Below are 27,864 nucleotides of genomic sequence, written 5' to 3' on the forward strand. Positions count from 1 at the left end.
CTTGATGCCTGAAGAAACCATCTAGTGCACTGAACTTGAGCTCACAAAAGAACTTAACTACCAAAGGCGATCTACCTGCAGCCTTTGAATTAAGTCCATGGATTCTTTAAAAAGGAGAAAAAAAAAATCATTGTTAGTCCACATGGCTTACATTGGCACAGAACTATTTCATTTCTATCTGAGCACTTGTAGGCCTCATAATATGATAGGAGGAAAAGATGGTTCCTTGCCACTTAGCATGTGAAACAAATCCTAGGGAAGACAAGTGCATATTAGGGTGAGCCAACTGTTTACCATGATCTGCTAACAAATGTGAAAACTAAAAATGGCCTTTCTGCACTGGGTTTTTATCGTGTATTAGTTGCCATGTGTTAGCTAGCAGAAGCTTACTGCAGTCTAAAGTAAATTCCTGCAATTTCAGTTTACCTCCTGTCTCCCAGCTGCTACATGTGATTGTCTCTCAGCAATTTTCTGCTCCTTTTTCTGTGCCACTGGAACCTTGAGAAACTGTAACTAAAAACAAATCATGAATTTATTTAAAAAGCATGGAACTATCCATCCCTCTAAAGAATTAAATTTCAGTTGGAGGCCCAATAATAAGTCTCAAGACAGCAAACAATTGTTCAGTTAATCCCAAATTAAATTCTGATTTTACCCCTCCCATCTTTCCAGATGTTCACTAGCTACATTAGAAGGGTTTTAACAGAGGCAATGCTAAAAAAAAAAGATTAAAAGGTAGAGAAGAATTGTAAAGTTTATAGAATATTAAAATGTGATGCATAAAGTGTGTCTGCATACAAAAATATTGGACAGAGTATGGAAAATGTCCATAATAAATACATAAATGTTAACAGAAAAGGAATAATTAGATATTAAATACTTTTCAATAAATATGTGAAAACCTCAATAAATATATGAAAACATGTCTTCTAAGCATGAGTGTACTAATCACTGCCACCAGGGCTACATCAGGATCCTGTTGACCCTTTGGAAGCATCCATAAAATAACAGCTTAGTTAGCAGCTACAGGACTAGAAAGTACTTGTAAGGGCTTTCATCACTGAGGGCTTCCAGGGAATTGCAGGGTTCCAGTGCAGAAGAGGTCTTCAGGCCCTTTCTAGATGCCTCTGAGCGGCATGGAATTCTAGCTTAGTATGATGCTTCAGGTTTGAATTTCCTAAAGTGTCTTCATCCACATGACCAAATTTCAGGAGAACTGACTTAGCTCTTCATCTTTCCCAGATAAAGTGCACTTTTATCTCATACATGTCTGTACCTTTGTCACAGGAGCTTAAAAATGAAGGTTCTTTATTTCCTGAAAATAATTTAAAAGTATCCGTCTTGTAATAGCAAAGGTTTACTCTTGTTCCTGGGTAACATTTCTTTTTTCCATTCTGCACCCACAGGGATGGCACTGACCTTTCTTTCCTCTCCTAGTAAAATGCAGGGCACAGGTGCATGCTGGCAACCAGACCCTCACCAAAACTCTGCTCTCCTCAGAGGAAAAGTGAGAGGGGCAGGGACTGAGTCTGAGAAAGTCCCACACATTGCTTGTACAAACGTCAACGTGCTTGTGGAAAAGTGGAAAACCAAGGTAACGCTCCAAGTCCTAGAGTCACAACTTGCTCATCTTCTGTAGTCAGTGTGGTTCCTTCAGGCTGACTGTTTCTCTGTGTAATTACACAATATTGACGCATATCCACGAGGACAATCGTTAGGAACAAACAGTTCAAAATATCCATAAAATGTAAAATTAAAAACATTTTCAGGAGTGAAATGAGATAATGTTTCGCTTTCATGGGCACAAATTGATCCATGTCTTGTGATCACAGTGTCTCAGGTTTCATCAGTTATCTCAGCGTAACTTTTTGATTATTTCTGAAGTCATGTACGGAATGAGGGGAGACATAGTTTGACCTTTCCAGACTTACTGCATTTTAATTTTTCCTATGCTTTAAAATAACAAGAAAAACCCAAGAGGTAGTATTATTTTTGTATAGAACATTTGAAGTTATACTAGCCACGTTCAGAATACATTAAAGATACTGCCCTGACACAAGACATTTACAATCTGCTTTTAGATATTACATAACTAATGAGAGCAATAAATGCTGGAAGAAGAGAAAGAGTGGATCAAGGTTACAATAATAAGATGATAGCATTCCTCCACCAGGTAGGTGTGCTTTCAAATTTACTGCAATCTTAGGTTTTTCATTTGGGCTTTCTTTTTTCCTTTATCAGATTTAATTTTCCGTCTGAATCCACCAGACCATAACATCCTGTCTAAAAACTCTGGCCAGACTTTTTTGTTAATTTTCTTCTAAATTTATTTTTCATTTGGATTATGCCTACTCTGTCTGCACAGCCAACACAGAGCCTGCTACAAACAGGCCATTCTTCTCTGACAGTAGTCAAAGCTGAAGTACTGATAGAACATACACTTGAATGCATGTACTACTTTATTCTACCCAGAGAAAGTGATATAAAACAAAGAATAATTACATGTTTTCTACACAATTACACCTGGACTTTGGAATGCCCACTTTGAAGAACCATGCCATACACCACACCACATGCGGTGTGTGAAACACATGCAAAAGTCATGTTAATACTCTGTATCTCCTCATTCTCTCCCAGCCTTAACAGTCACTTAAAAATGATTTGTGAAAAATCAATAGTTCACCTTACTAGGCTTTTTTGTAATGTGTAAGAAAGGGTGGGGTTTGCCAATTTTTTAAAACACTCTGAAAATATCAGGATTGTAAAATTGGATTTTTATTGATTTTCTTGGAAGTTCTTTGAGGTTTTGACAGATAAGCATTGACAGCAGCCACCTCTAGTTGAATCGAAAATATTGAATCTATTATGCAAATCATTCTATCTTCAACACATTTGAATTATTCTCATGTTAATAAAAAAAAGAAGTTATCAGAAATCTTTTTTTTCTCCTTACAGTCTCCACTCTTGTGGTATTCTGCTTTCTCACATTCTTTAGTCACCACACAGTCTTGCGGGCTGCAGACAAAAGATAAACACAACAAACATTAAGTATCTAATGTTTCAAGTACAAGCACAGATAAAAAGTAAACCATGCTCCTCAAGTCCTTACAGATTATAAATAAATAGAAAAATGGCACAAATCTGTATTTAGAAAAATAATTTATTTCTCAATATTTATAATGGAGTTGTCAGTCACATTATTTTTTATGTAAATTTACCTAAGCTGATGAATCATAACTGAATTATTGACTAATCTTCCTAGTTTTGGACAGCATTGCTATTTTCATTTCCATTGCCTCAATTTATTTGTATTTGTTTATATGGTGGATTTTAAGCGTCCACTCCTGAACCCATAACTAACACAGCAAAAAGAGGGGGCGTGCTTCAAATCACTTTCAGTCCAACACAAGAAGTGGAGGCAAAAGACATCAGAATAAGACAACACAAGTCACCATGACAGACAGTAATCTTGGCACACAGCTGACTAGTCATTATCATTCCTTCAGTAGACATCACAGCACAGGAGATTTTTAGGGAGGGATTTGAAGGAGGAAAATTAGGTGAGTGGGAGTGAGAAGCAGCAGTGAGGGAAAGCATGAAGGTGCTGGTTTGAAAATGTAACAAGTAGCAAGTTATTACTGAATGAAATGTGTGGGGGGAAGACGTTGCCTTCTCTATAGGATATTAAAAGATGATGGGGTGGGAATAAGCTGTAAAGAGCCACAAAAGTTAAGTAGCTCTTGCTTGCTAAGATGCTGAAGGAGGTGGGGGATACACTGAAATATGGAATATGGCTGAAACAATGATTATGATAACCACGGCAGCAGTGTTTTGCAATGGTGTTCTGTTATACTTTTGTTGGTTTGTGGTGTCCAAAATTAGATTAACTTTAGAGGGACAGGGACCAAAGGCATCTTTGTACCACCCCTATGTATTTTCAGGTGCTATAAAAATGCATAAATAAAAATAAGCAACTGCTTCTCCTGACTACCATTCCCCACATTCTTCAGCCTTTATACTTTAAGTTACACCATTTAGTTATCCTTCTATTTTCCAAAGAATTTTCTCTATGAACTTTCCAGTTCTCTCCTGTCAAATTATCTTGCTGTTTTTGGAAAGACAGCCTATCATCTATATTTAACACCATTTCAGTTTGGTGAGGTGACTACAACATAGCATTAAACTCAGACTAAAAAAAATGAGTCTGGCATTTCTAGGTTTTTCAAGTATGTTCACTCAGAAGAGCTAATTTGACTGGAAAAAGTGCTTTCCCCCGCATGCCTTGGATTTCAGTAGACCTTCTTGCAGGTAACTGAGTTCAGTTAATAGAATGGCAGTGAGATGCAAAAGGCCTCTGCATTAGAAGTAAGTCTCTCAGAGATATGTGAATAAAGAGGTCATCTGGAGAACTGATATGGAAGGTTTCTCCACAGGCACTTGATTCTTAGAAATTTACAGATGAAAAATGCTGCACGAGTATTAATAGATGAGAATGAAATATGGATGAGGGGACACTAAAGCTGGAATAGCAAGTAGAACAAAGAGAATAAGGGGATGTGGGGACATGATAAGAAACCAGACTTGAGCTGCAGACTTGGGCAGGAATGTCTTAAGCTATCCAAAAAAAAAAAGTTTAAATAATGAAAAGGTAAATAATATGAAAAAATATTTGAAAGAGGACTGAGATTTGACATAGCTAACAGGGAACCTAGAAGAAAGTGGTTGTAGCAGGATAAAGGATGACCAGATGCAAACAAGCATCCTAGCCTCTGATACAGATATGGTCACCTTTTCACAGAGAAAGCCAGACTTGATAAAAGACTGGGCAAGATAAAAGGAAAAGAAACAATCAGGCTAGGTTTGTGTGAGAGACAGACAGGTGGTAGGTCCCTGTAATGCATGCACATGGAGAAATTAACGGAGTGACTGTTTTTGTCTGTGTTAAACCTGAATTGGTGCTGATGATGTTTCTCAAACGAAGTGCACGAGCATTTAATATCAACAATCAGCCAAGAGATCTGATTGGACAGAAGAAAAAGATCACAGTATATGCAGCATATTCTGAGGAGGGATGCCCCAGCAACAAACAAGGGCACAGGACCTGGGTGATCTGCAAGCCTGGAGAAATAGTATAAGGGAGAGGATGTGTGGTATGTGTGTACACTTACTGTAGTTCACTGTCATCAGCAAAAGTATGATAAGTGACCACCTGTAGTTTATGAACCCTGCAGAGCGAAAAGTCTGGAGCAAAGAACAGTATACACAATCCAGTATTCTTCTGTGCAAGGATTCATCTTCTAACCTCATCACAAAGCCCCTTTGGTACACCACCATAGACAGGTATTGCATCATATTATGAACACACGTACACAGAAACCCTCCTGTCCTCTGTTACAAAAATGTGGCTAAAGTAGTATTACATTAGCCTATAGAATATTAAAGTAAGAAACCGAGACTGAAGGGAAGTAGATGAAGGAAAGAGGCCTCAGTGCCACTGAAAAGCAAAGTAAACAGCAAAGGAAGGGAAACCACAAAAACAGATGCTGCAAAAATAACCAGAGACCAATGAACTGAAAAGGAAGGAATGGGCCTGCAAAAGCCAGGGAGCAAGGAAGCCACTGATCCTACAAAAAGTCCTAAGCATGTAGAACCAACTGAGTCTCATTAACAGCACTTGAACTAGAGCAGAAAAGACACATAGCAAATAAGAGAATAAGGTAAAGTGATGTTTAAAGAACAGAACTTTAGATGGAGGAAGATAGAATTCTACCTTCCTTGATTTTTAAGCTTGGAATATTTCACTGACTAGTCATTGGTCCCTAGAAAGTAGTTACATTAATTTACTAGCTGTAAGGAAGCAAAGCTGTGGTAGCTTACAAACACAGTCCTGTTTTCGTCACTTAGTGTTTCATGCATACTGACTGTTTCAGTTTTAACAGCCACCGAGTTAGGGGTGCATTTACAGAGTCATAGAATGCATTGGGTTGGAAGGGACGTTGAAGGTCATTTGGACACGTCTAACCACTCTGCAGTGAGCAGGACATCTCCAACTATATCAGGTTGCTGACATAGGTTGCTAGACGTGGGTCTTCAGGGATGGGGCCTCCACCACATCTCTGGGCAACCTATTCTAGCATTTCACCAACCTGCTTGTGAAAAAATGCCTTTTCATGTCTAACCTAAATCTACCCTGCTCTAGTTTAAAACCATTGCCCTTTGTTCTATTGCTACAAGCCCTTCTGAACTAGTCCTTCCCCAGCCTTCCTGTAGGTCCCTTTCAGATACTGAAATGCTGCTATAAGGTCTTGCCAGAGCCTTCTCTTCTTCAGAAAGGGAGAGACGAGGTAAATAATATGAAAGAGGTAAACAATATGAAAGAGGTAAGTAATATGAAATATTGTTTACAATAACAAAATAAAGAATGTGAAATTAATGAAGAGGTAAGTCTTCATCCCCACATCTGCCTATGTATGTAAATACCCATGATTCCAGGCCTTGATGCTTGCAACACTGTGCCTGTCACATGGATAGCCTTGCTTCCAAGAACTTGGAGATCATTTGCGTTGGGGATATACAACGAAGCTTCCGTCTGAGGCTTCCATTAGAGCGACATGCATGACCAGACCCAACCTACTAAGATCTCCTGGGAAACACACAGATAATTAGCCCCTTTGCACCAAGACTTCATTGGTGTATTTGCCACATGGTGAGTGTCACCCAGTGGGCCTATGAACACACGTACACAGAAACCCTCCTGTCCTCTGGAAGCATCACTGTATTTGCCATATGGTCAGGCTCACCTGCTAGGTCTGAGAGAGGAAGACAGACGGGCAACACTGACACACATAATGAAGCTTCCCGCTGGGCTGCCTTAAGAAATTATAAAAATAATAATAAAAGTTGACATAACTGCCACATGATCAGACTCACCTGCTGAGTTTTGGGGCAGGGTAGAGTAGTCACGGACGGACAAATACATTTGCCATCCCTGCCCAAAGGGTGTCTCCTCATGCTGCCTGTGCCCTGCCTCAGCACTTTAGGCTGGGAACCAGAGCGGGAGGGATGCGCTGCCTTTCCCACCGGAATGACAAGAGACCTCACCCACTCACCCAAACAGGCCGCCATGCCCCTCTAGCCCCCACTCCCCTCCGGGGTGCAAGGCTCCCTGATGTGGGTGGCTCATGCACCTCCATAACTAAGCTCTCCTCTTTGGAGCCCAGTGATTACCAGAGGGCCAGCCCCGAGTCCCAGGCGGGGGCAGCGAGGCCCGGGACGGGGCTCAGGTTCCCGGCTACTACTCCCTCCTCCGGGGCGCCGTTACTGTAATTGCCTAGGTAGGACAGTCCCCAGGGAGGAGATAACAAGCCTTTCCTTCCCTGGGCAAACACTGCTTATAAACACCATCAGCTAGAGGCACTGAGGGGCAGACAGCGGCGCGGCTCCGCTCACGCACGCAAGTTCCCGCCTCTCACGCAGCGCCGGCTCCCCTCACGCACGACTGCCCCGCCCACGAGCACGGCGAGGCGAGGACGGGAGTGGATGCTTCGCGCCCCACTCCTTCAGCCCGTGTCTCTGCCCCTGCCCCTTCCCCGGCTCCGACTCCGACTCCGGCTCCGGCCGGGCTCCCCGGGAGCCGGTGACGCTTTTCACGAGTGCTGTCCGTCAGCACTGCGCTCCCGCCGGCCCCCTCTCCCTGACGCCATGGCGGGCTGAGGGCGGGAGGGAGCGGGCGCGGGACTCCCCTGGCGCTGACGTGTGTTGCCATGGCGACGCCCAGGCAGCGTCTGGCTCCGTGTCGGGGGGTGGGGGGATGACAACAAATATGGCGGAGAGGAGCAGGACGGCAGAGACGGGTCAGTGCCAGCCGCAGTCGCCTGGGCGGGGGGGAGAGGGGAAGACCCCCCTTCTCCATGGGCTTCTGGCAGGAGAAGGGGGCCTGGCTTGCAGCGGAGTGCAGGAGACGAAGCCCTTCTTTCAGGGGGAAGGGAGGGAAGCGCCTCCTGGCCGAGGGCACTGAGGTGGAGAAGGGGGGGCCGGGGCAGAGGCCCCTGCCCAGGGAGCTGTGGAAGGAGGGTAAGGCATCTTCTCTTGAGGGATGAGGAGCGTCGTCATGGGGAAGAGGTGGTCGTGGGGAGTCCTCCGTTCAGGCCCTTTCAGAGAGGGAAGAGTACCCAGGCTCTGTCCGAATGGACTCGGACAGCCCTCCCCCGCTGTGGGAGGATGGTGAGAAGGTAGCAACCCTGCATTCCCAGTAAACAAACAGCGGGGGAGAACCCCGGCTGTGCAGAGAAGCCGGTGGTGGGGTAACCTGCAGTGTGCACCGTCGCGTCTGCACAGGGGGCAAAGGTGGTGGTGCTGACGAGCAGATCAAAACGGTGGTGCATAGGAGTTGCCCTCACACAAGAAACCACCACCTGTTTTATTTAAAATGAAAAATTACTATGCAAAGGCTTGGGGTTGGAATTTGAACTGCATCACAAGGCTGATAGTTTGAGGGCTGACCTGCAGATGCTGCTTGGCCTGCCCCAGGAAGGTGCAGGGGCAGCATGCTGAGCACCTGACATCTCACATACCTTATTTTGAGAGGGACTCTTTAAGGAAGGTGCCAAATGTTAGCCTTCCTATTCAAGATGCATTAACAGTGGCTCTAAGTTTGTCAGTGAAACTAAAGTTTACTGTTTCCTTCTCAGTGATAATGTTCCTCTAGATACAAGGGTTTTCCTACTGTAACAAAACACAGTTGAGGCCTTTTCCAACCCCCATGAAAACAGAAGCCCCCAAAATGAGTTATGAAAATTAGTTATTGACATCTGGAGGATGAAGCACAGATAATGACAGTTTTTCTGAGTATTTAATATGCACAGCATCATACATAAATTATCTGGGTTCTTGGACCAAAAATTCATTTTCAAAGCCTGCTGTGTTAGCTGCTGTGCATGTGCATTTCAGCCTTGGAGGTGGCTCCAAACGAAGATGCATTATCCATAGAACTGATTTTGGAGTTTTGGACCACTTAAGCTGAAAAAAAGTGATAAATAGGTGAAACAAAGTGATAAATAGGTGTTGCGCTGTGGGAAGCAGTATTACAAAGGCTACATCTAAATGGATTGGCCATAAGGTTCTTGAATTCCCTGTGTTCAGCCATGCTGTTTATGAACCCCTGAAACCACACTGTAAAGTTTATTATACATTAAACTTGTCCAAGAGACAGGTGATTATTTTCATCCACTGTGTTGTGCAACATTACTAAGAACAGCTGATGAGCTCTGACTGTGCTGTGAAATGGGAAACAAATCTCCAGTGGCTGTTTGACTTTGTCAGCTTTCCTACCTACTTCATCTAACTGTGCCCGTGACATTGTCAGTAACTTTTTGGACATCTAATGTAGCCTTCTTACTATTTCTAGATTAGCACATAATCTTATGTTGTGTTCTCTGCTATATCATTTAAATCTGCAGCCTTGCAGTATTTGCTTTTTATTTTTAACATTGTCTAGAACTTTTCCCACAACAAACCACTGCAGCTAACTATTAAGTGATTGTCTCATAAATTTTATGTTTCAGCTTGTGCTGAAATTGTGTTTCGTTTCATGTTCCTGATACATGTCCACTTAACTTTTGCAATGCCTGTGGCCTTTTGCAAGTCCTGATTGGCAGGTCCTTCATTTTTGGGGAAACCACACGAGCAATTAAAAATGCAAAGAATCACAAAGATAAGAAAAATACTTAAAACTTTCAGAGATCATCTAAGATGCTTACAACCCCTCTAAACTCTGAAAATACACTGTCAAGAGGTTTTGTGTATTAATTGTACTTTATGGAAAACATACCTTTTCATAATGGAAGATTTGTTCATTTAAGCTCTATTGCTTTTTCTTTATTTTGCCAAAGGTAAGCAAATCTGTTACTCTTTCTTACACTGGTAATTATACTTATGCTTTCTGTATATATAAATATTCTCATATTTACATTCCTTTCTCATGTACATTTTTGGTTCTGGGTCAGTTTTACTACATTTTAAATTGGTTTTGGTTTATTGAAAAGGGGGAACAGGACCCATAGAACTGTGCAAAGTACTTCAGAAGGATGGACTACCATCAGCTTTTATTGTCTGTTAAACAGCATTGTTTTCTGTATCATGGTTTCAAGTGAGATTGAGACTTGATATGGAAGGTAGATTATCTCACATCTGTCTATGCTGAAGTTTGTATTCTGGTGCTATCCTCTCTGGACTAGACAGACATCTGGTCTAATCCAGTAAAGTAGTCTCTGTGTTCTGATGTTTGGTTAGAGCATATCAACTTGCTTTACCCTGGATCAATCAATCATTTCCCTCTTGCAGTGTGCTCCTTAGTCCTGAGTAGTTTTTTGGGAATGCTTGAATCAGCATACTTCCCTGTTTGGGTCTCCAGCCTTCACTTGTCAAGCTGGGAATCCAAATTAAAAGAAACGTAAGTCATCGCAAATGAAGTCTGCAGGAGAATGAAAGTGAGTAAAATGAGTTAGTTACTTTCATGAGCTTCTTGGCTTGACTTCCAGTTGTCCTGCTCAGATGACCTTGATTTTTCAAACCTTTGAAAGATACAGGGTAAACCAATATGGCCAGTTTAGTTAAGTTGCTTCAAAAATATATCAATGTTATTTTTCCAGTTCTGTAGCACAGGGGACTTTATTAGCTTCTCTAAAGAAGGTATAGAAGTAGGTCAAAGTGAGTACAGAATACCTGTATTAGCTAAATTTTTGATCCGTGAATCAGATGAGTGTGTTCAACTTTTCAGACATTGATCTGGCTAAAATTTCACTACTTACTTCATTCTCCCCAGGTTCCTCTTTTTCTTCTAGGCATCTGTAGTACCTAAGGAAGACTTGCATCCAGAGGCCTTAGGGACCAAAGCATACAGGTTATCTCAGAGTTCTGTAATAGTTTTCTATCTGAGGCAGCTGCATATTGGCATGGATTGACAGTTCTAATATGTGTTATTCCATGGTTGCTAGTAATTTGTGGATATTAGTATTTCTGATATTTCATTGAATCATTATTGCTGAAATAATAGTGAAAGGGAAAAAAGGCTCACGGTACTGGGCAGGATATAAATACATGTCTTTAGACCAAAGATCTGTGTTATCATAACAAACAGGTTTCCCAGCCGAGTGTGTAGTTTTTCATCTTTAGTTACATGCTGTCATAGATACCTTGCAGAAGGATGTTAAGTCACGTTTCATATTAAGAATGACTGGAGTTTGCAAAAGCATTCATAGCCAGCCTGACCTGGCTTCAGGGAGGAGAGCTTCAAATCACTGCTGAATGCTGAACCCTCATCCAAAGTTAATGTTTCTAAAATACTTAGTGTTGAGATCATTATTTCAGAGATCTGCATGGAATAGATGTTTGAATACTGCAGTGTTTTCTAATTGACTTTAATATGATAATGCCAAGCTGGACTGTTTTGAAAGATAGCTTTTTATTATTATTAAAATAATGGCTATTGAAAAAAAAAATCATGAAGGACATGATCCCAATCTAGTATCAGGAGCATAGTGCTTTCTGTTAGGTGGCCTTAATTATGAAATAAAAACCAGAACTAATTAAAACAACCTAATTTATTTGTCTTTATGTACATGCCTTTTTGGTAACTGGAACTTCTCATTCACTAGCTTTATCATGAGGAAATTCAAAATAGGAGAAACCAGCAAATTAACAGTATTGTTTAATCATGGTCTTTAAAGTAACACTGTAAATCAGTGGTACCTCTGGTCTTCCAGGCAAATTTGGGATTGGCTAGATGATCTTTTAGAGGTCCCTTGCAACCCAGGTGATTCTGTGGTTCTGTATTCAGGGTGAGGCTCAACGGGGCTCTGGGTGACCTGATCTAGTTGAGGATGTCCTTGCTTCCTGGAGGGGTGTTGGACTAGATGACCTTTGGGGGTCCTTTCCAACCTGGGTGATTCTGTGATTTAATTTCTTCAATTGAATTGTGCTTTCATAAAGTACAGAAAATATATGTAGCTTATTTCCTAGTACACACTACTAGCCTGGAAACATAGCTGAATTCTAGTGCTTGGGAAAAGACTGCAGTCTGTATCTTCCTATCAACAGGAAGAGATTTCAAGTCAGTAGAAAACTGCAAGGGCACTGGGTCCAGACTTGCAGATGTTCACACACCATCAAGAGCTATTTACAGTTGTTTATAAAATACTGCAGGAGGTATTTGTAAACAAGTCTAAAATGTGTTTTGTTCAACAAGCTCATTTGCCAGAACTTACTGATAGCATTGGTACATTTTAGCATAAGCAGTTCAAAATCCAGGGAATATTAGAGGAAGGTTTGTTAGTAAATTTGAGGTACTCTGTAACTATTAACTACTTCAGTCTTTACTGCTTAAGTTCAGATTTTCATTAGAGGAATATACAGAAATTAACTACAGTTGCTGCAGAAAAGTGTTATAATAATCATACTCTCTTGCCAGTAGGCTGATATTCAACTAATTTCCAACTTTTTCAGTTATATACTGGAAACAATCCCCACTAGAAGAATTTGTTGGAGAAGAGCTGCTAGTATATTTTTGGTGCTTCCAGCTTTGATCATATTTCTATTACATAATTTGCCATATCAGGAGACCTGAGAAATACTAATGAAGGCTTTATACAGCCAGAAGATATAATTTCAGAAAAAGAAAGAAACAAGAATGTGTTGGGTGTTCCAGTTGCCATTCCTTAATGGTTTGCCATTTCCTAGCCATATTTCAAACAGTTTTTTCTTTGACAAATAATCAAAGCTTTTGAAAGTTACTTACCTCAAGCCTCCCAACATTTTTTCTTTCAGTGAAGTTCAAAGCACCCTATTAATTATTAGTGCTTGTGAGTGGAGGTTTGTGAATTTGTAAAAAGTAAAATGAGACACACTGAGAATTTTAATAGGTTTTCTACTGAAATTTGTAAAGCAGAAGTTTCTGCAAGTTTGGTGGTTTTTTTTTGGTGTGTGTTACTGTCACTGGATTTAGTAGGCAGAAGTCTCATGCAGAAAACCATATGAACCTCAGAATGCCTTTCTATAGACTGCATAGCATTTCTGTTTTTTGAAGTTGAGCTTTGTAGATTTAATGCTCATTAAAATAATTTTTAAAAGCTTCCTGTGTTAAAATGTAGCTGGCTTGATCTCCACATGGGGCCACTAACAGGACTGGGAAACTCAGATCTACAGCAAATGGGACACTTAATAACAATAGCTGTTATGTTTCACAGAAGAAATGGACAACTTGTCTATGCTCAGAGATTTTCCTTCCTCCTGTTCTTCTTTCCTCCAGCAGCACCTGTTTAAGGACAAGAATAATAGACTGAAATGACTGCATAATCCTTTTCACATTTAGTTTTCTGTTTTGTTTTGTTTTGTTTGTTTGTTTTTAATAAAGAGCTAGGATACTCCAAAAGCACCAGTCCCTGGATAAATGAGGTGCTAGAGGATGTGGAGAGGAGTTTGGTACAGACATTTACTTCTACTGTCATTCAGATACAGCAGTGCTGCTTCTGCTCAGCAGTGGTGCTGCTGGATGCAGACTGGTTCCAGCAGACTGACCTGGGTGTATGCATCATGCTACATCTCTCTTGTTTCTGGAGGATTGATTATGCTGCCCTTTTCCAGAACTACGTGATTCTACAGAAACCAGCTTAGATTTCTCAAGTAATCCCCCAAAGCAGTTGGCACACAGAGTCTTTCTGCAGAATTGCCATGTTTGGATTGCATTGTACGTAAGATAATAAGTTCTAGGCTCAAGCTGTGTCTGCAATTGATCTATATAAGAGGTAAACCAATTTACAAGTAATTGAGAGTTGGTTATGGGTACACATCTGTGTCCCATATCCCAGCTTCCCTGTAACATTGTCCCCAAAACCCATTTTCTTGACATTACCACAGAGGCCAAGCCTGTCATTTAAGAAGTGCTGTATTTTTTAGCCTTAGAATTTTAAATACTTTTGGGGGGAAGAATTTTAATATCTGTATGTCAGAATGGTTTGGAAAACTGCTCTACCAAAATAATAATGAGGAATTCAATTTCATTTTGTTAGAGGCTGGACAAATTTAGAGATGTATTAAATCTAGGGCCCTGATCCTGCAAATGTTTGGCATTGTGTTTGATGTATTTGTATAGTAAAATGCTTTGATGATTTGTTCTGTTTTAGGATAAGTAATGTGTTCAGTGTAGGGACTAAAAACTTACACAGTCTGATATGTGTTTTCTTATATACATATGGGCCCCTGTTCACTCAGTATGGTTAACCTCCTGATTTTGTAGATGCATTATGGCAAAAAATCAAGTGGGGATGAGGGGCAGGAGGAGAAAGTAGTTGTCTTAAACTATTATTATTATTAAATGAGTGAACTGTGTTTTATTTACTTGCTAATTCATAGAGCTATTAGCAATAGATCTCACAATCATGAGTGAAAACTGGCAAACTTCTACATACTGTTTCATAACCACCTTGAAAAGTGTGTTGAATTTCAATCTCCACAAAAGCAAGTGGAACATCAGTTCCTGTGAATCACCAGAGCAGAGCAGCAGGAATCCATTCTAAAGAAAGCCCATCTGGATTCATTACAGGGCTACTGATGTGCTTTCATTTGCAGTAAGCAGCAAAGTTTCTGTGCGATTACAGAAAACTTTAGAGCTGGATAACACTTGTCAAGTGACTTAGCATGTTTTCATGCATATATAATGCAGATGAGGTAGAATGATGCACTTGATTAATGAAAAATCACTCAAATAAATTATATGAATCTAAAAGCAGTGGCATTGTCAGGGGAACTGTCTATGTAAAATAGGATTGTGAGATAAACTTGCCTATTACTTACCGATATCCAACGTCTGTAGTACTGCAGTATAACTGATGCTTTGTAACTACACAGAATACCACTATATCTGGTATTTTTAAGCAATACAAATAATAAGTCATTTGATCTCAGACTAGAATTTTTGGCTCAAGTTCCAAACATTTCAAGTAGTTTGCATGCATGTCACATTTCAAGAAATATTGTATCAATGCTTATTTAGTTAAAACCTGCTGAATCTGGTGTAGCAGTTAGTAGTGTTCTTTGTAGTTAAAGTCCTATTGTTGCATTGCTGATACAAGAGAGTCAATAGATCCAATTTGATTTGTTGACATTTTTATGTTCAAAACCAGTAGTTCTGTTTGTTTATGTCTTAATATCTATTATATATACATATAACATATAACTGTTTTTTCAATACTGTACTTATACTTTGTGAATAAAATAAACCACTGCAATGATCTAATTATTTGATATGAAATACTGGATTATTTTAAAGTGTTTCTTAAATAAAGAATACAGCAACGTGAGTGGGCAGTGCTTGGGTGGGAGAAATTCTCAGTGGCTTATAATATTACTTTTTGGAATGGACCGTTTTGGAAAGTAGTGAGAAAGATGCTATTCCCAACAATGAAGTAAAAGGAGTTGTTTTAATGAGTAATTATAATTATGGCAGTAATTAATAGTGTAATTGATTTCAGCAACCTCAGGGAACAAATTATTCTAGAAGTAGTACTAAAATCCCCCAATTATTTTAAATATGTAGTAGTCAAGAAGATTTTAACTCTTAAAGTGATGAAATTGACTGTCTGAAATAATTGCTTTTGAGTTAAATTGACTGACAGAAGACATGCCTAACCCCTAAGGAAAAAATAAATAGGAAGCAAGAGACACATAGTTATTAGCCAGCTGAGACTTCAACTTTATTAGTCACTGCAGGTGACACGCTCATGGGTCAGGGTCATTGCATTGCTTGATGCATATCAGATGCCTCAACATGAGTTATTTTTAACTTGAAAAATTATTTTGTCATGACTTCTACCTGTTGTGTTGTTGTGTCATTAAACCTGATTTTAAATATGCTGTTCATATAGGATGAAGACCACTATGTGTCTACTGCTGGTTAAATTGTCACGATCTGGCTTTTGGTCACTTATATGTCTTATGCTCTTAAATCAGAAGCAGCTATTTATTTAGATTATGCAGTGTGTATTAAAATGAAAGGGCATAGAGGAACTAATGTGTTTATGCTGAAAGCAGTGTTTGCAATAAAATAATGATTTTATCACATAGGAGTGGAGTGATCAATGTAGTCTGTAGGCTAGATCTGCTGTTGCTTTATCAGTGTAAGTATGGATTAAGTCTGTCTGTTTCATGCCTCCTGTATGAAACCTGAGGTACTATACTTGGAAATTAATTTTTGATCTGCACTAGATATAAATGAATCAATATCCTTTGGCTGGTACTATTTCTTAAGGTTGTTCAGAAAATCATTCTGCATTTAAAAACCTTGTCAAAGAAGGATGTTGAAAGTACGTAATGTACCTGAAAGTTTAAGCTAGATAACCTGCTTTTGTTAAATCATACCTGAGGCAGCTGTTGAAACATGGATATATACATCACTTAACATATGTATATATTCATAGATTCACAGAAAGGTTTGGGTTGGAATGGATCTTAAAGATCATCTAGTTCTGATCCTCCTGCCGTGGGCAGGGGCACTAGACCAGGTCACTCAATGCCTCACCCAGCCTGGCCTTGAACACCTTCAGGGAGGGGGCATTCATCACCTCCCTAACCAACCTGTTTTAGTGTCTCACCACCACCACTGTAAAGAATTTCTTCCTAACGTTGTGTCTAAATGTACCCTTGCCAAGCTTAAAGGTGTTCCCTCTCATCCTGTCACTACAAGCCCTTGTAAAAAGTTCTTTCTCTGCTTTCTTGTACACCCCTTTCAGGTACTGGAAGACCGCTATAAGGTCTTCCTGTAACCTTTTTCCCAGGCTGAACAGCCCCAACTCTCAGCCTGACCCCCCAGGGGAGGTGCTTCAGCTCTCTGGTCATCTTCGTGGCTCCTCTGGAGCAACTCCAGCAATTCAATGTCCCTCTTATGCTGGGAGCATCAGAACTGGATATGGTACTCTGGATGGGGTCTCATAAGAGCAAAGTAGAGGGTCAGAATCGCCTCCCTTGTCCTGCTGGCCACACTTCTTTTGGTACAGAGCAGGACACGGTTGCCTTCTGGGCTGCAAGCGCACATTGTTCACTCATGTTGAGTTTTTAGCAACTGACAACCCGAAGTCCTTCTCCTCAAGACTGCTCTTGAGACACTCCTTGCCCAGCCTGTATTTGTTCTTGGGATTTCCCCAGGTGTAGGACCTTGCACTTGGCCTTACTGAACTTCATGCCTGTTCAAGTCCCTGTTCCCTCCAGCATGTCAACACACAACTTGGTGTTGTCCACAAACTTGCTGAGGATGTCTCCATCCCACTGTCCATGCCACTAACAAAGATGTTAAACAATACTGATCCCAGAACTGGCCCCTGAGGGATGCCACTTGTCTCTGGTCTCTGGATGTTGAGCCATTGACCACAACTCTGAGTCAGTGTCAAACACTTTACACAAGTCCAGGTAGATGACATCAGTTGCTCTTTATCCACTGGTGCTGTAACACCATCACAGAAAGCTGCCAAGTTCATCAGGCATGATTTGCCTTTGGTGAAGCCATGCTGGTTAACACCAGTCACCTGTTCTTGTTTCATATGCTATAGCAAGGCCTTCAGGAGGATCTGCTCTATGATCTTGCCATGCAGAGGTGAGACTGACTGGCCTGTAGTTTCTGTGTTCTTCCTTTTTCCCCGTTTTGAAGATGGGGGTTATGTTTCCCTTTATCCAGTCAGCAGGGACTTAGATTGTCAAAACTATTCAAATATGATGGACAGTGGTTTGGCAACTTCATCTCACAGTTCCCTCAGGACCCTGTGGGTGGATCTCGTTGGGCCCTATGGTCTTGGGGGCTTTTTAGATGGTCCTGAACCTGCTCTTTGCGTCATGAGAAATTTTAACAGCTTTTTGGGACGGTACCAGCAAATACTAGTGAGTGACTTCACTGTCTTTTTCCAGTTCTGTGGGCAGTATCATGAGGTTTTGCCCTTGCTTGGTGTTTTCTACCAACTACTGTTCCAAACCCTGCAACTCTCTGCCTGTTTTGACTTGGTATTTTTTGCAGGTCTTGGGGAAATAATTTGCTTACAGATTTCAAAAAGATGTAGCACCCTAAGGGATGCAAGGGATCTGCTTTAAGTCTTCCATTCTTTTCTTGCCTCAGAATCCTGAGACACATAATTTCCTCTTGCTTGGTAGGAACACCCCCTAGACCTAGAACTTGAATTCCTATGTGCTCTTTGGCTGGTGTTTCAGCATCTCCTATTATTTATGTGCAGATCTAGTTCTCTGAGCCATCTCTTGTCTGCCAGAAAGGATGAACTAGCTGATACAATTACTTTTGTGTTGAAGCAACTCTGAGGACTAGCTATTATTTACTCTTTTCTCTGCTAGTTTGGGATTTATGTGATGCATTGTATTTTTGTTTGAAATTTATATCTTTTATGCATTTGTTTGATCATTTTTTTCATTGGAGATTTATTTTTTTATTTTGAGATTTTTATGTGAGATTTATTTTATTTTTATTAGAGTATTGCTACTATAGCAACTGTTGCATCATATATCTTTGCTATTATCAAGATGCCAAATACTTGTTAAAGAATAAATCTGTATATCACATGAGATTCATTGATTCTTACAATGTTTTTAAATAAACATATTTTAGTTAACATATTTGGTACTACAGCTTTTTCCTTTCCCTCCCTCCCTCCCTTTCTGGTGATGAATGTTTTAGTAGATAGTTAGATATTATAAGTACAGTAAAATGAGTGCAGTTTTCTGATTGATGGAGAAGAAACTGTTTCACAGTATCACAGTATCACTAAGGTTGGATGAGACCTCAAAGATCATGAAGTCCAACCTGTCACCACAAACCTCATGACTAAACAATGGCACCAAGTGCCACGTCCAATCCCCTCTTGAACACCTCCAGGGATGGTGACTCCACCACCTCCCTGGGCAGCCCATTCCAATGACGAATGACTCTCTCGGTGAAGAACTTTCTCCTCACCTCGAGCCTAAACTTCCCCTGGCGCAGCTTGAGACTGTGTCCCTTTGTTCTGGTGCTGGTTGCTAGAGAGAAGAGACCAACCCCTTCCTGGCTACAACCACCTTTCAGGTAGTTGTAGAGAGCAATGAGGTCACACTGTTCCTGGCATATCCTCCGCAAGTGTTGTCTGAAACACGAGTTGAGTGAGGTTCATCCAGAAACTTGTATTAAGAGCTGCTGGTGGTTATCTGAATGGATTTTTGTTCATTGCAATCTGTATTGAGAGTTCAGATTCACTTCTTTCTATGGGCTGTGATGACAGTACTGCTTAAGGCAGATGAAATTCTTTGCTAGAATACCTGGAAACATTTCTTGGCCCCTGAATGATGGGAATCTGGCTGTTCGTAGCAAAATGTATCCTAATTTTGTCTCAAATAAGGATAGAATGAAAGGTGTCTTGATGACATTTGTAATATTTGAAGAAAGACTAGTATAAAGTTCACTTGCAGTTACCATCACATTACCTTACCTGTCTAATTGGCTGCCCTTGTTAGGCAGGAAGTCTGATTAGAAGAATGATGCAGGTTTTCCAGGCAAATTCTCTCTCTATTTTTCTATGTCTGTTTTAATGCAGCTGTGCTCTCCTACCTAATGTAGCATGAGGGTAGCTGCCGGCTGCTAACTCTGTGGATTCTGAAGTTTGTCACAGCTGGAAGCTAGGCTTCTTGTTTACCCAATTCAAAGAGTAACTATTATTTACCATAGAGTTAGCTTCCTCTAGAAATTGCAGGTTTTGAAGAAAACATACCCGAATTTGCATGATGTTTATTGTAGCAAATGTTGTTTAAGTCTTTGTCTAAATGAAAAGATCTTGACTTTACCCTTTGAACTCAGGGAAAGCAAGAAGCTCTGGAAGTTTCCAAAGTCGTCCTTGTATGAATCCCAGTCCCCTGTAACTGCTTCTATTAATTTTCACTGGTTTGATGTGAAATGTACCCATGCTGACAATAGTGATGAATGCAGATAACAGAAGCCTCTGTCCGGGTTTTATTTTAAAATCTTATATACTTACAGAGATTTGAGACACCTACAGATTTTATACCTGATAGAAAATTACTATTGAAGTTTAATACTGTGGTAAAAGTAAATCCTAGGGATTTGCTGGAGACTCCAGGAGTTTAAGCTATGAAGAATTAGAATAAAATAGCTATGTGTCTTACAACCTGTAAGAAAAATAATTGACAAAATAAGACCTACAGTCTGAGAAAATGTCTTTGCTAAGTTACTTTTGCCTTTGCTCATCTTATCGAACCTTTTTTTTCAGAGGAGAATCTGATCTCCTTAAGCGTAGTGTGCAGGATGTACTTCAGTTGATTCTTTTCTTTCCCTTTCAGTTTGTTTCAGATTGAAGTACTATTTCCCTTTCCTACAAGGTTCTGTCATACATCTTTGCCTTCAGTCAGGAAAATCTGCTTAGGGCTCCCAGTTGTGAGGACAATATCTCTTTATTGGCCAGAGGACTTATGGCACAGTGTTAACAGTTCCCTCCATCTGAGGGTGGTAATGTATTCTCGAAGCAACACTCATTGCATCTGCTGAACAGACAAGCGTGAAGCCATGTTTTATAATCTAGTAATTCAGCAGTGCAGGCTTTTTTGCGGCCCATAGTCTGCCCTTTTCTTTATCACCCAAGGAGAACATGCCAGAAGGGACATAATGCTGTTGTGCCGTATAATAGTGTGAAGTTCAAAGACTGCAGTTTTGCATGTTTAGAGATTAACAAAGGATAAGAAAACTCCACATATAACCACGGTACATTCTGAATGTTCAAAGTACTGTGTAATAAAGAACATGCAAGGAGTGATTAGTATTATTAAAGACTATGAGTTATAGGCTATTTGATGATTTTGTTCTCATTCCTCAATGGCTACGTTAGGCCAGGAGAAGCAGATGGAAACTTTTTGCTAGGACACAGTTACTCGAGAGCTTCCATCTGCATCATGTAAAGAATCCATTGGCACATTTTTTATTTGGTGTGTTAGGTGGAGAGGGAGACATAGTTCTGTCTTCTGCCTGCTTTTCCTTCACTGTCTTATGGTGGCAGTATTATGAACGTAATATTTTCTGTTTTCCTCATCTTTATCTAAGTGGTGTTTCCCAGATATCTTTTAAGAACTGCAAGAAGTTGAATAATTTTAGCTGAGACTTATGTGTGAGCATTTACCTGGAAAAGTTTGGACTTCTTACTGCTCTGCTTAGTTGACTTCCCACCTCCCATTCTTTCAGTTTTCATCTCTGGGAGCTCAAGCATTTTTGGTGGAGGTTTTCTCTGAATTTAGGTTTTCCCTGAATTTTTCTTTGTATCCTTGATTCCATGTATTGGGTTACAAATGATTAACTTGACTAACTGTGACAGGGATACGGGGGATCTTAATCAAAGTGATACTGAACTGAAACTGAGGAAATGGTTTACCTGTGGATGGTGTTCTGAATTACAGGTTGTGTGATGCACAGTGAAGAATTGTATCAAGTGACACAGTCATGATCATACAGATGTGCAGATGCCTCATCCAGGTCTAAGTTTGCCTCTGGGGTTACCAGCCTTTAGGCAAATTGTATCTGCATGCTGCTGGAAACTATTAGCTAAAACTGTCACAAGTAGCAATTTTACATTTAAATGAAACAGTTCAAATGCCACAGAGTGCTATCTGTGGGTAATTATTGAGGCTAAAAGAAATAACCTTGAGGTTGCAAATAATAGTTTTGCTAAAAAAAACCCACAATAGCATGCATTATTTAGTACTTGCTTTCTGGATGGTGGAAGTAAGAAAAGGCTTAAATTATCTTTGTTCTGTTGCAGTACCTCTTAGAGAGTAAGTTTCCATTTTTTTTTCTCTGGGATGACTGGGGATTTATATGCCAGGTGTTGACCTGGATGTTCATATTTTTTAATCTGGGATTTATATACATCTGAAAATATGGGTCTGTAATGGAAAGCCTGACAGACCCTCTAACTGTGGTGTCACTAACACATTGATATAATTTGTTACCTGAGCTAAGGTGTTTTGCCTCAAGAGGTGGAATACATTTGTGTATGGAAAGGTCAGTTTTAATTAATAACCTGTTTTCATCATTCAGGGCCAGTATGAATTGCTTGTAACATTTGTGTGAAATAGTTTTCAATATAAAAATAAAACAAATTGAGCTTTATGTCACATTTGTCATCCCCCATAAGCCATTTAAATGTCAAAATTTCAGTACAGACCAAAACTCTATTTCTAGAAGCCTTAGTAGCCCTATTTATCAGAGTGAAATAAGATATTATCGTCCCATTATTCCATCACATGCCTTCTGCACTTGAAGACATACACATTTCTTCTCATTTTCTGAAACACAGAAAATAGCTTTTCTATTGTTAAATACTTGCTGTCCAAGCAGTAAATAGTGAAGAAAATGTTGAGCCTGTGTCAGAAGAATAAAAAGCCAGTTTTATTGCTGTGTACCTGTTTTGGTATATGATAGATCAATATTAACTTACTTCCATTTACATTTCTCAAATTAAAAAAATCAGTGTTCTCCCATCCTTATTTGGAGACAAGATTTTTGCACACTGCAATTTGTTAGACAGTATAATTTTACAGGAAGGAAAAAGCTTTCAATATATACACTACTGATGAATTTTGACAAAAGTCATGCCACTGTATTGAAAATGTATGTCCTCATACATTGTTATGAAATAATTCCCACATTATTTTTTTCTTTATTTAAGTTCTTTCTCTGATTTTTGTTTTCTAAGCAGGCAAGGCTGAGATAATTAGATCCCTCCATGAGAGTAGGTCTCTCCCTTCCAGTAGTTTTTGAATGGTGTTCAGGGTTCTAAGTATATTTAAAGATGCCTGAAAATAAGCAATGGGATAGAGGAGGCATCCTGGCCTGCATTAGGAATAGTGTGGCCAGCAGGAGCAGGGAAGTCATTGTGCCCCTGTACTCTGCATTGGTTAGGCCGCACCTTGAGTATTGTGTCCAGTTCTGGGCCCCTCAGTTTAAGAAGGACATCGAGACACTTGAAGGTGTCCAGAGAAGGGCAGCAAGGCTGGTGAGAGGCCTTGAGCACAAGCCCTGTGAGGAGAGGCTGAGGGAGCTGGGGTTGTTTAGCCTGGAGAAGAGGAGGCTCAGGGGTGACCTCATTGCCCTCTACAACTACCTGAAAGGTGCTTGTAGCCAGGAAGGGGTTGGTCTCTTCTCCCAGGCAACCAGCACCAGAACAAGGGGACACAGTCTCAAGCTGTGCCAGGGGAGTTTTAGACTCGAAGTGAGGAGAAAGTTCTTCACCGAGCGAGTTGTTCGTCATTGGAATGTGCTGCCCAGGGAGGTGGTGGAGTCACCGTCCCTGGTTGTATTGAAGAGGGGATTGGACGTGGCACTTGGTGCCATGGTCTAATCATGAGGTCTGTGGAGACAGGTTGGACTCGATGATCCTTGAGGTCTCTTCCAACCTTAGTGATACTGTGATACTGTGTGAAAAATGTACCATTAATGCCCATAGTGAGGAATATGCTGCTAAGGATTCTGATAAATTAAGATGCTGCTAAGGAGTTAAATTCTAGGGAACCAATGCAGAATATATGTATTGGAGAGCTTTTGTCCAAAGAAGTGGATCCATCTGAGTATCACACTATGGCACACGAGACTCTTGTGCCACAGGACATGCATGTACAAGAAACCAGACTGTGGGCTTTGCTACTTAGAGAAGCTTCACCATAAAATGCATCATTATATCCAAATTTTGAATGAACTTTGAAAACAAAGAGTTCATGTACAGGCGCATATGTTAAATGGGGTCAGTTTGATGTTATGCAAAAAAGCACAGGGAAATATCCTTCTTGCTTATCCTTATTTTATTTTTTTCTTTATTTTTTTAATTTTTGCTTTTGCTGAACAGGTACTGCCATAGGAAGTGATGAAATCATAGCAGGGAACGTGAGCAAGTACACTGTTCTCCCACCTGGCTATTGTGGGCAGCCTAAAAAAGGACATCTTATATTTGATGCCTGTTTTGAAAGTGGTAAGCATTTTCTGCATTATTTTACATTACAGCTGTTATTGTATTAACACTTCTAACTGTGTCACTCATCTTTATAGAAAGTGTCTTAATTTTGAGGAAAATTTGCATTAAATGCTACTTAACTCACTGACAAAATCAGACTGCTTGAATGTAAAAAGGGTTGTGACATTTAAGTATTTTAAGGGGCCTACAACAAAGCTGGGGAGAGACTTTTGAGGGTGTCAGGGAGTGATAGGGCTGGGGGCAATGGAACAAAACTAGAGATGGGTAGATTCAGATTGGATGTTAGGAAGACGTTGTTCCCCATGAGGGTGGTGAGAAACTGGCACAGGTTGCCCAGGGAGGTGGTGGAAGCCTCATCCCTGGAGGTTTTGAAGGCCAGGCTGGATGTGGCTGTAAGCAACCTGCTGTAGTGTGAGCTGTCCCTGCCCATGGCAGGGGGGTTGGAACTAGATGATCCCTTGAGGTGTCCCTTCCAAGCCTGACAATTCTATGATTGTATTTGGGCTAAACAATTACCTCCTCAGCAAGTACCTACAATGTATATTTCACCAGATCCATCTTATAGATAACTGGATTTTATTCTGTTATTATATACTGTATTTGTAGACCACTAATCAAAGATACAATGTTTAAAATATGTTGGGTTAGAAATTAATTTGGAAGTTTAACCTCATAAACTGCCAAGCCTATCCTTACAATAGTTAGAAGATTTTTTACAAACATATACATACAATCTTTGAATATATCACTCTGTTTCCTGTGGCCTAATTCTGCATATACACTATTGTTCCCATTTCTGACAGATATTTATCTATCCTTTTCAGAGACGTTCAGCAAGGAAAGTGTCAATGAGAAAGCTGGAACCCATTCTAACACTGTAATTTGCTCAAAATAAGAAACATTTTCTTTCTATGTAGAAATAGTCTCTAAAAATAAAACCACAAAAAAGTGCATTAATACTTGCTCTGTCCCATAGGTGCAGAAAACAGATTATTGCTGTCTTCTTTGACTTAATCTCTTTCCTTGGCCATTCCTTCTTCAGATTGAATAATCACTCTTTTTTCTTCCTCTTTTTTTTTTCCCAATCATTCCCTAATGGTCACAGTTTTCCAAATTGTCTATCATGCTTTATTTCCTCTGGTCTTTCCACAGCTATTCCATGCCCTTCTTGACAGGCACTGGTCCAAGGTGAATATCATACTCAGATAAGTTTGTGCAGATACTGTGTAGAGTTTACCACATGACATGCCTTCCAATCTAGTTACTTCTGGCATGTGACAGTCCAATCTTTTTTTCACAAAAGCATGGCACTGTTGACTTCTATGAGATTTATGATCCCTTATACTGTTCAGCTTCTTTTCACAGGAGCTACCTAACCAGTTTGTAGCTTGCACTTACCTTACTCTTGGTTAATCTAATACTAGTGAAAGGATCATTGCTGTAAAGTAAATACAGTTATTGAAAATGAAGAACAGAGTTTGAACCCTTTATCTTATATATGATAGAGGAGTGAAGGAGAGAGAGCATCATCAACTTGCAGGCATGCCAGGAATTTGAATTTGTGTTTCCCTTAGTTCAAGCTAGTGTGCTGCTGGAGGGTAGAGAGGCTCTGCAGAGGGACCTCGACAGGCTGGACAGATGGGCAGAGTCCAATGGCATGAGATTTAACACATCCAAGTGCCGGGTTCTGCACATTGGCCACAGCAACCCCATGCAGAGCTACAGGCTGGGGTCAGAGTGGCTGGAGAGCAGTCAGGCTGAGAGAGACCTGGGGGTGCTGGTTGACGGTAGACTGAACATGAGCCTGCAGTGCGCCCAGGCAGCCAGGAGGGCCAATGGCATCCTGGCCTGCATCAGGAACAGTGTGGCCAGCAGGAGCAGGGAGGTCATTGTGCCCCTGTACACTGCACTGGTTAGGCCGCACCTTGAGTACTGTGTCCAGTTCTGGGCCCCTCAGTTTAGGAAGGAGGTTGACTTGCTGGAGCGTGTCCAGAAAAGGGCAACAAGGTTGGTGAGGGGCTTGGAGCACAAGCCCTATGAGGAGAGATTGAGGGAGCTGGGGTTGCTTAGTCTGGAGAAGAGGAGACTTAGGGGTGACCTTATTGCTCTCTACAACTACCTGAAGGGGGGTTGTAGTGAGGCGGAGGTTGGTCTCTTCTCCCAGGCAACCAGTACCAGAACAAGAGGACACAGTCTCAGGCTGCGTCAGGGGAGGTTTAGGCTGGAGGTTAGGAGGAAGTTTTACACAGAGAGTGTGATTGCCCACTGGAATGGGCTGCCTGAGGAGGTGGTGGGGTCGCCGTCGCTGGGGGTGTTCAGGGCAAGGCTTGACAGGATGCTTGGTTGTATGGTTTAGTTGATTGGATAGTGTTGGATGATAGGTTGGACATGATGATCTCGAAGGTCTCTTCCAACCTGGTTAATTCTATTCTATTCTAACTGGAATCTTCCTTGTTATCTTTGTTAATATTTAAGAATATTAACTGGCTGGGCAGGGACTGGCTTGAGAGCAGCCCTCAAGAAAAGGAATTGGGGGTGCTGGTGGATGACAAGCTCAATATGAGCCAGCAGTGTGCGCTTGCAGCCCAGAAAGCCAATCACATCCTGGGCTGCATCAAGAGAAGCAGAGACAGCAGGTCGAGGGAGGTGATTCTCCCCCTCTATTCCACTCTGCTGAGACTCTACCTGGAGTACTATGTCTAGTTCTGAAGCCCCTGTTACAGGAAGGATCTGGAGGTCCTGGAAGGTGTCCAGAGAAGGGCCACGAGGATGAGCAGAGGGCTGGAGCTCCTCTCCTGTGAGGACAGACTGAGGGAGTTGGGGCTATTCAGTCTGGAGAAGAGAAGGCTCTGAGGAGATCTAATTGTGGTCTTCCAGTATCTGAAGGGGGCCTACAAGAAAGCTGGGGAGGCTCTTTTTAGGGTGTCAGGTAATAATAGGACTAGAATACATAGAATACATAGAATACATATGATACATAGAATAAACCAGGTTGGAAGAGAGCTTCAAGATCATCGTGTCCAACCCATCAACCAATCCAACACCACCTAAACAACTAACCCATGGGGGAATGGAAAAAAAATAGAAATGGCTAGATTCAGATTGGATGTTAGGAAGAAGTTGTTCCCCATGAGGGTGGTGAGAGACTGGCACAGGTTGCCCAGGGAGGTGACGGAAGCCTCATCCCTGGAGGTTTTTCAGGCCAGGCTGGATGTGGCTCTGAGCAATCTGATCCAGTGTGAAGGGTCCCTGCCCATGGCAAGGGTGTTGGAACTGGATGGTCCTTGAAGTCCCTTCCAATCCTAGCAATTCTATGATTCTATGAATATATATGGCCAAAGGAAACTTTTTACATTAATTTACCATTAGCATAAAAGCAACAGATGAAAATTCTGATTTCTTCCATACCACAACATCATTTTTGAATGTCATTTTTTGATGTGACTCTCAGAGAAAAATGGAAGCACTTTTATCTGCACATAAAACCAACTTAAAAGCGATTGTCACACTTGAAATCTATACATTCGGTCAGTTGAGAGCAGCCCTCAAGAAAAGGATTTGGGAAAGGATTTGGTCAGTCCTTTTCCTAGTATCCATTAATGCATTAAATTATTAACACAGTGGCAGTTTAGCAGCAATGCAGGGCTTCATCTCTCATCCTGTCTGTTCTGGCAAAATGGGGAATTTTGCAGAATAGAATGCGTTCACTCCTGCTGTAAAAAAAAGTCCTCCGCAACTGAATCTGACTCAGGTTTTGATGTAAAAATATTCTCCAGGAAATTTTGTACTCCAGGAGAATTGTTATTTCAGATATTTTATT

At 40.8% G+C, this 27,864-nt stretch overlaps 1 protein-coding gene across 2 annotated transcripts in view; it reads left to right on the top strand.

Annotated features, from left to right (window-relative positions):
• The first annotated feature begins 7,811 nt into the window (after nt 1-7,811).
• The window catches only part of BEND5 (BEN domain containing 5), a 638,947-nt gene continuing 618,894 nt past the window's right edge, over nt 7,812-27,864 (top strand). For both annotated transcript variants that reach the window (XM_054164948.1, XM_054164949.1), the window contains exons 1-2: nt 7,812-7,853; nt 23,919-24,041. In XM_054164948.1, the coding sequence (XP_054020923.1) occupies nt 7,823-7,853; nt 23,919-24,041 (154 nt within the window). In that variant the 5' untranslated portion in view covers nt 7,812-7,822. The remainder of the gene's footprint in view (nt 7,854-23,918; nt 24,042-27,864) is intronic.

The sequence above is a fragment of the Dryobates pubescens genome, chromosome 11 (genome assembly GCF_014839835.1).
Source record: "Dryobates pubescens isolate bDryPub1 chromosome 11, bDryPub1.pri, whole genome shotgun sequence".
Lineage (NCBI taxonomy): Eukaryota > Metazoa > Chordata > Aves > Piciformes > Picidae > Dryobates > Dryobates pubescens.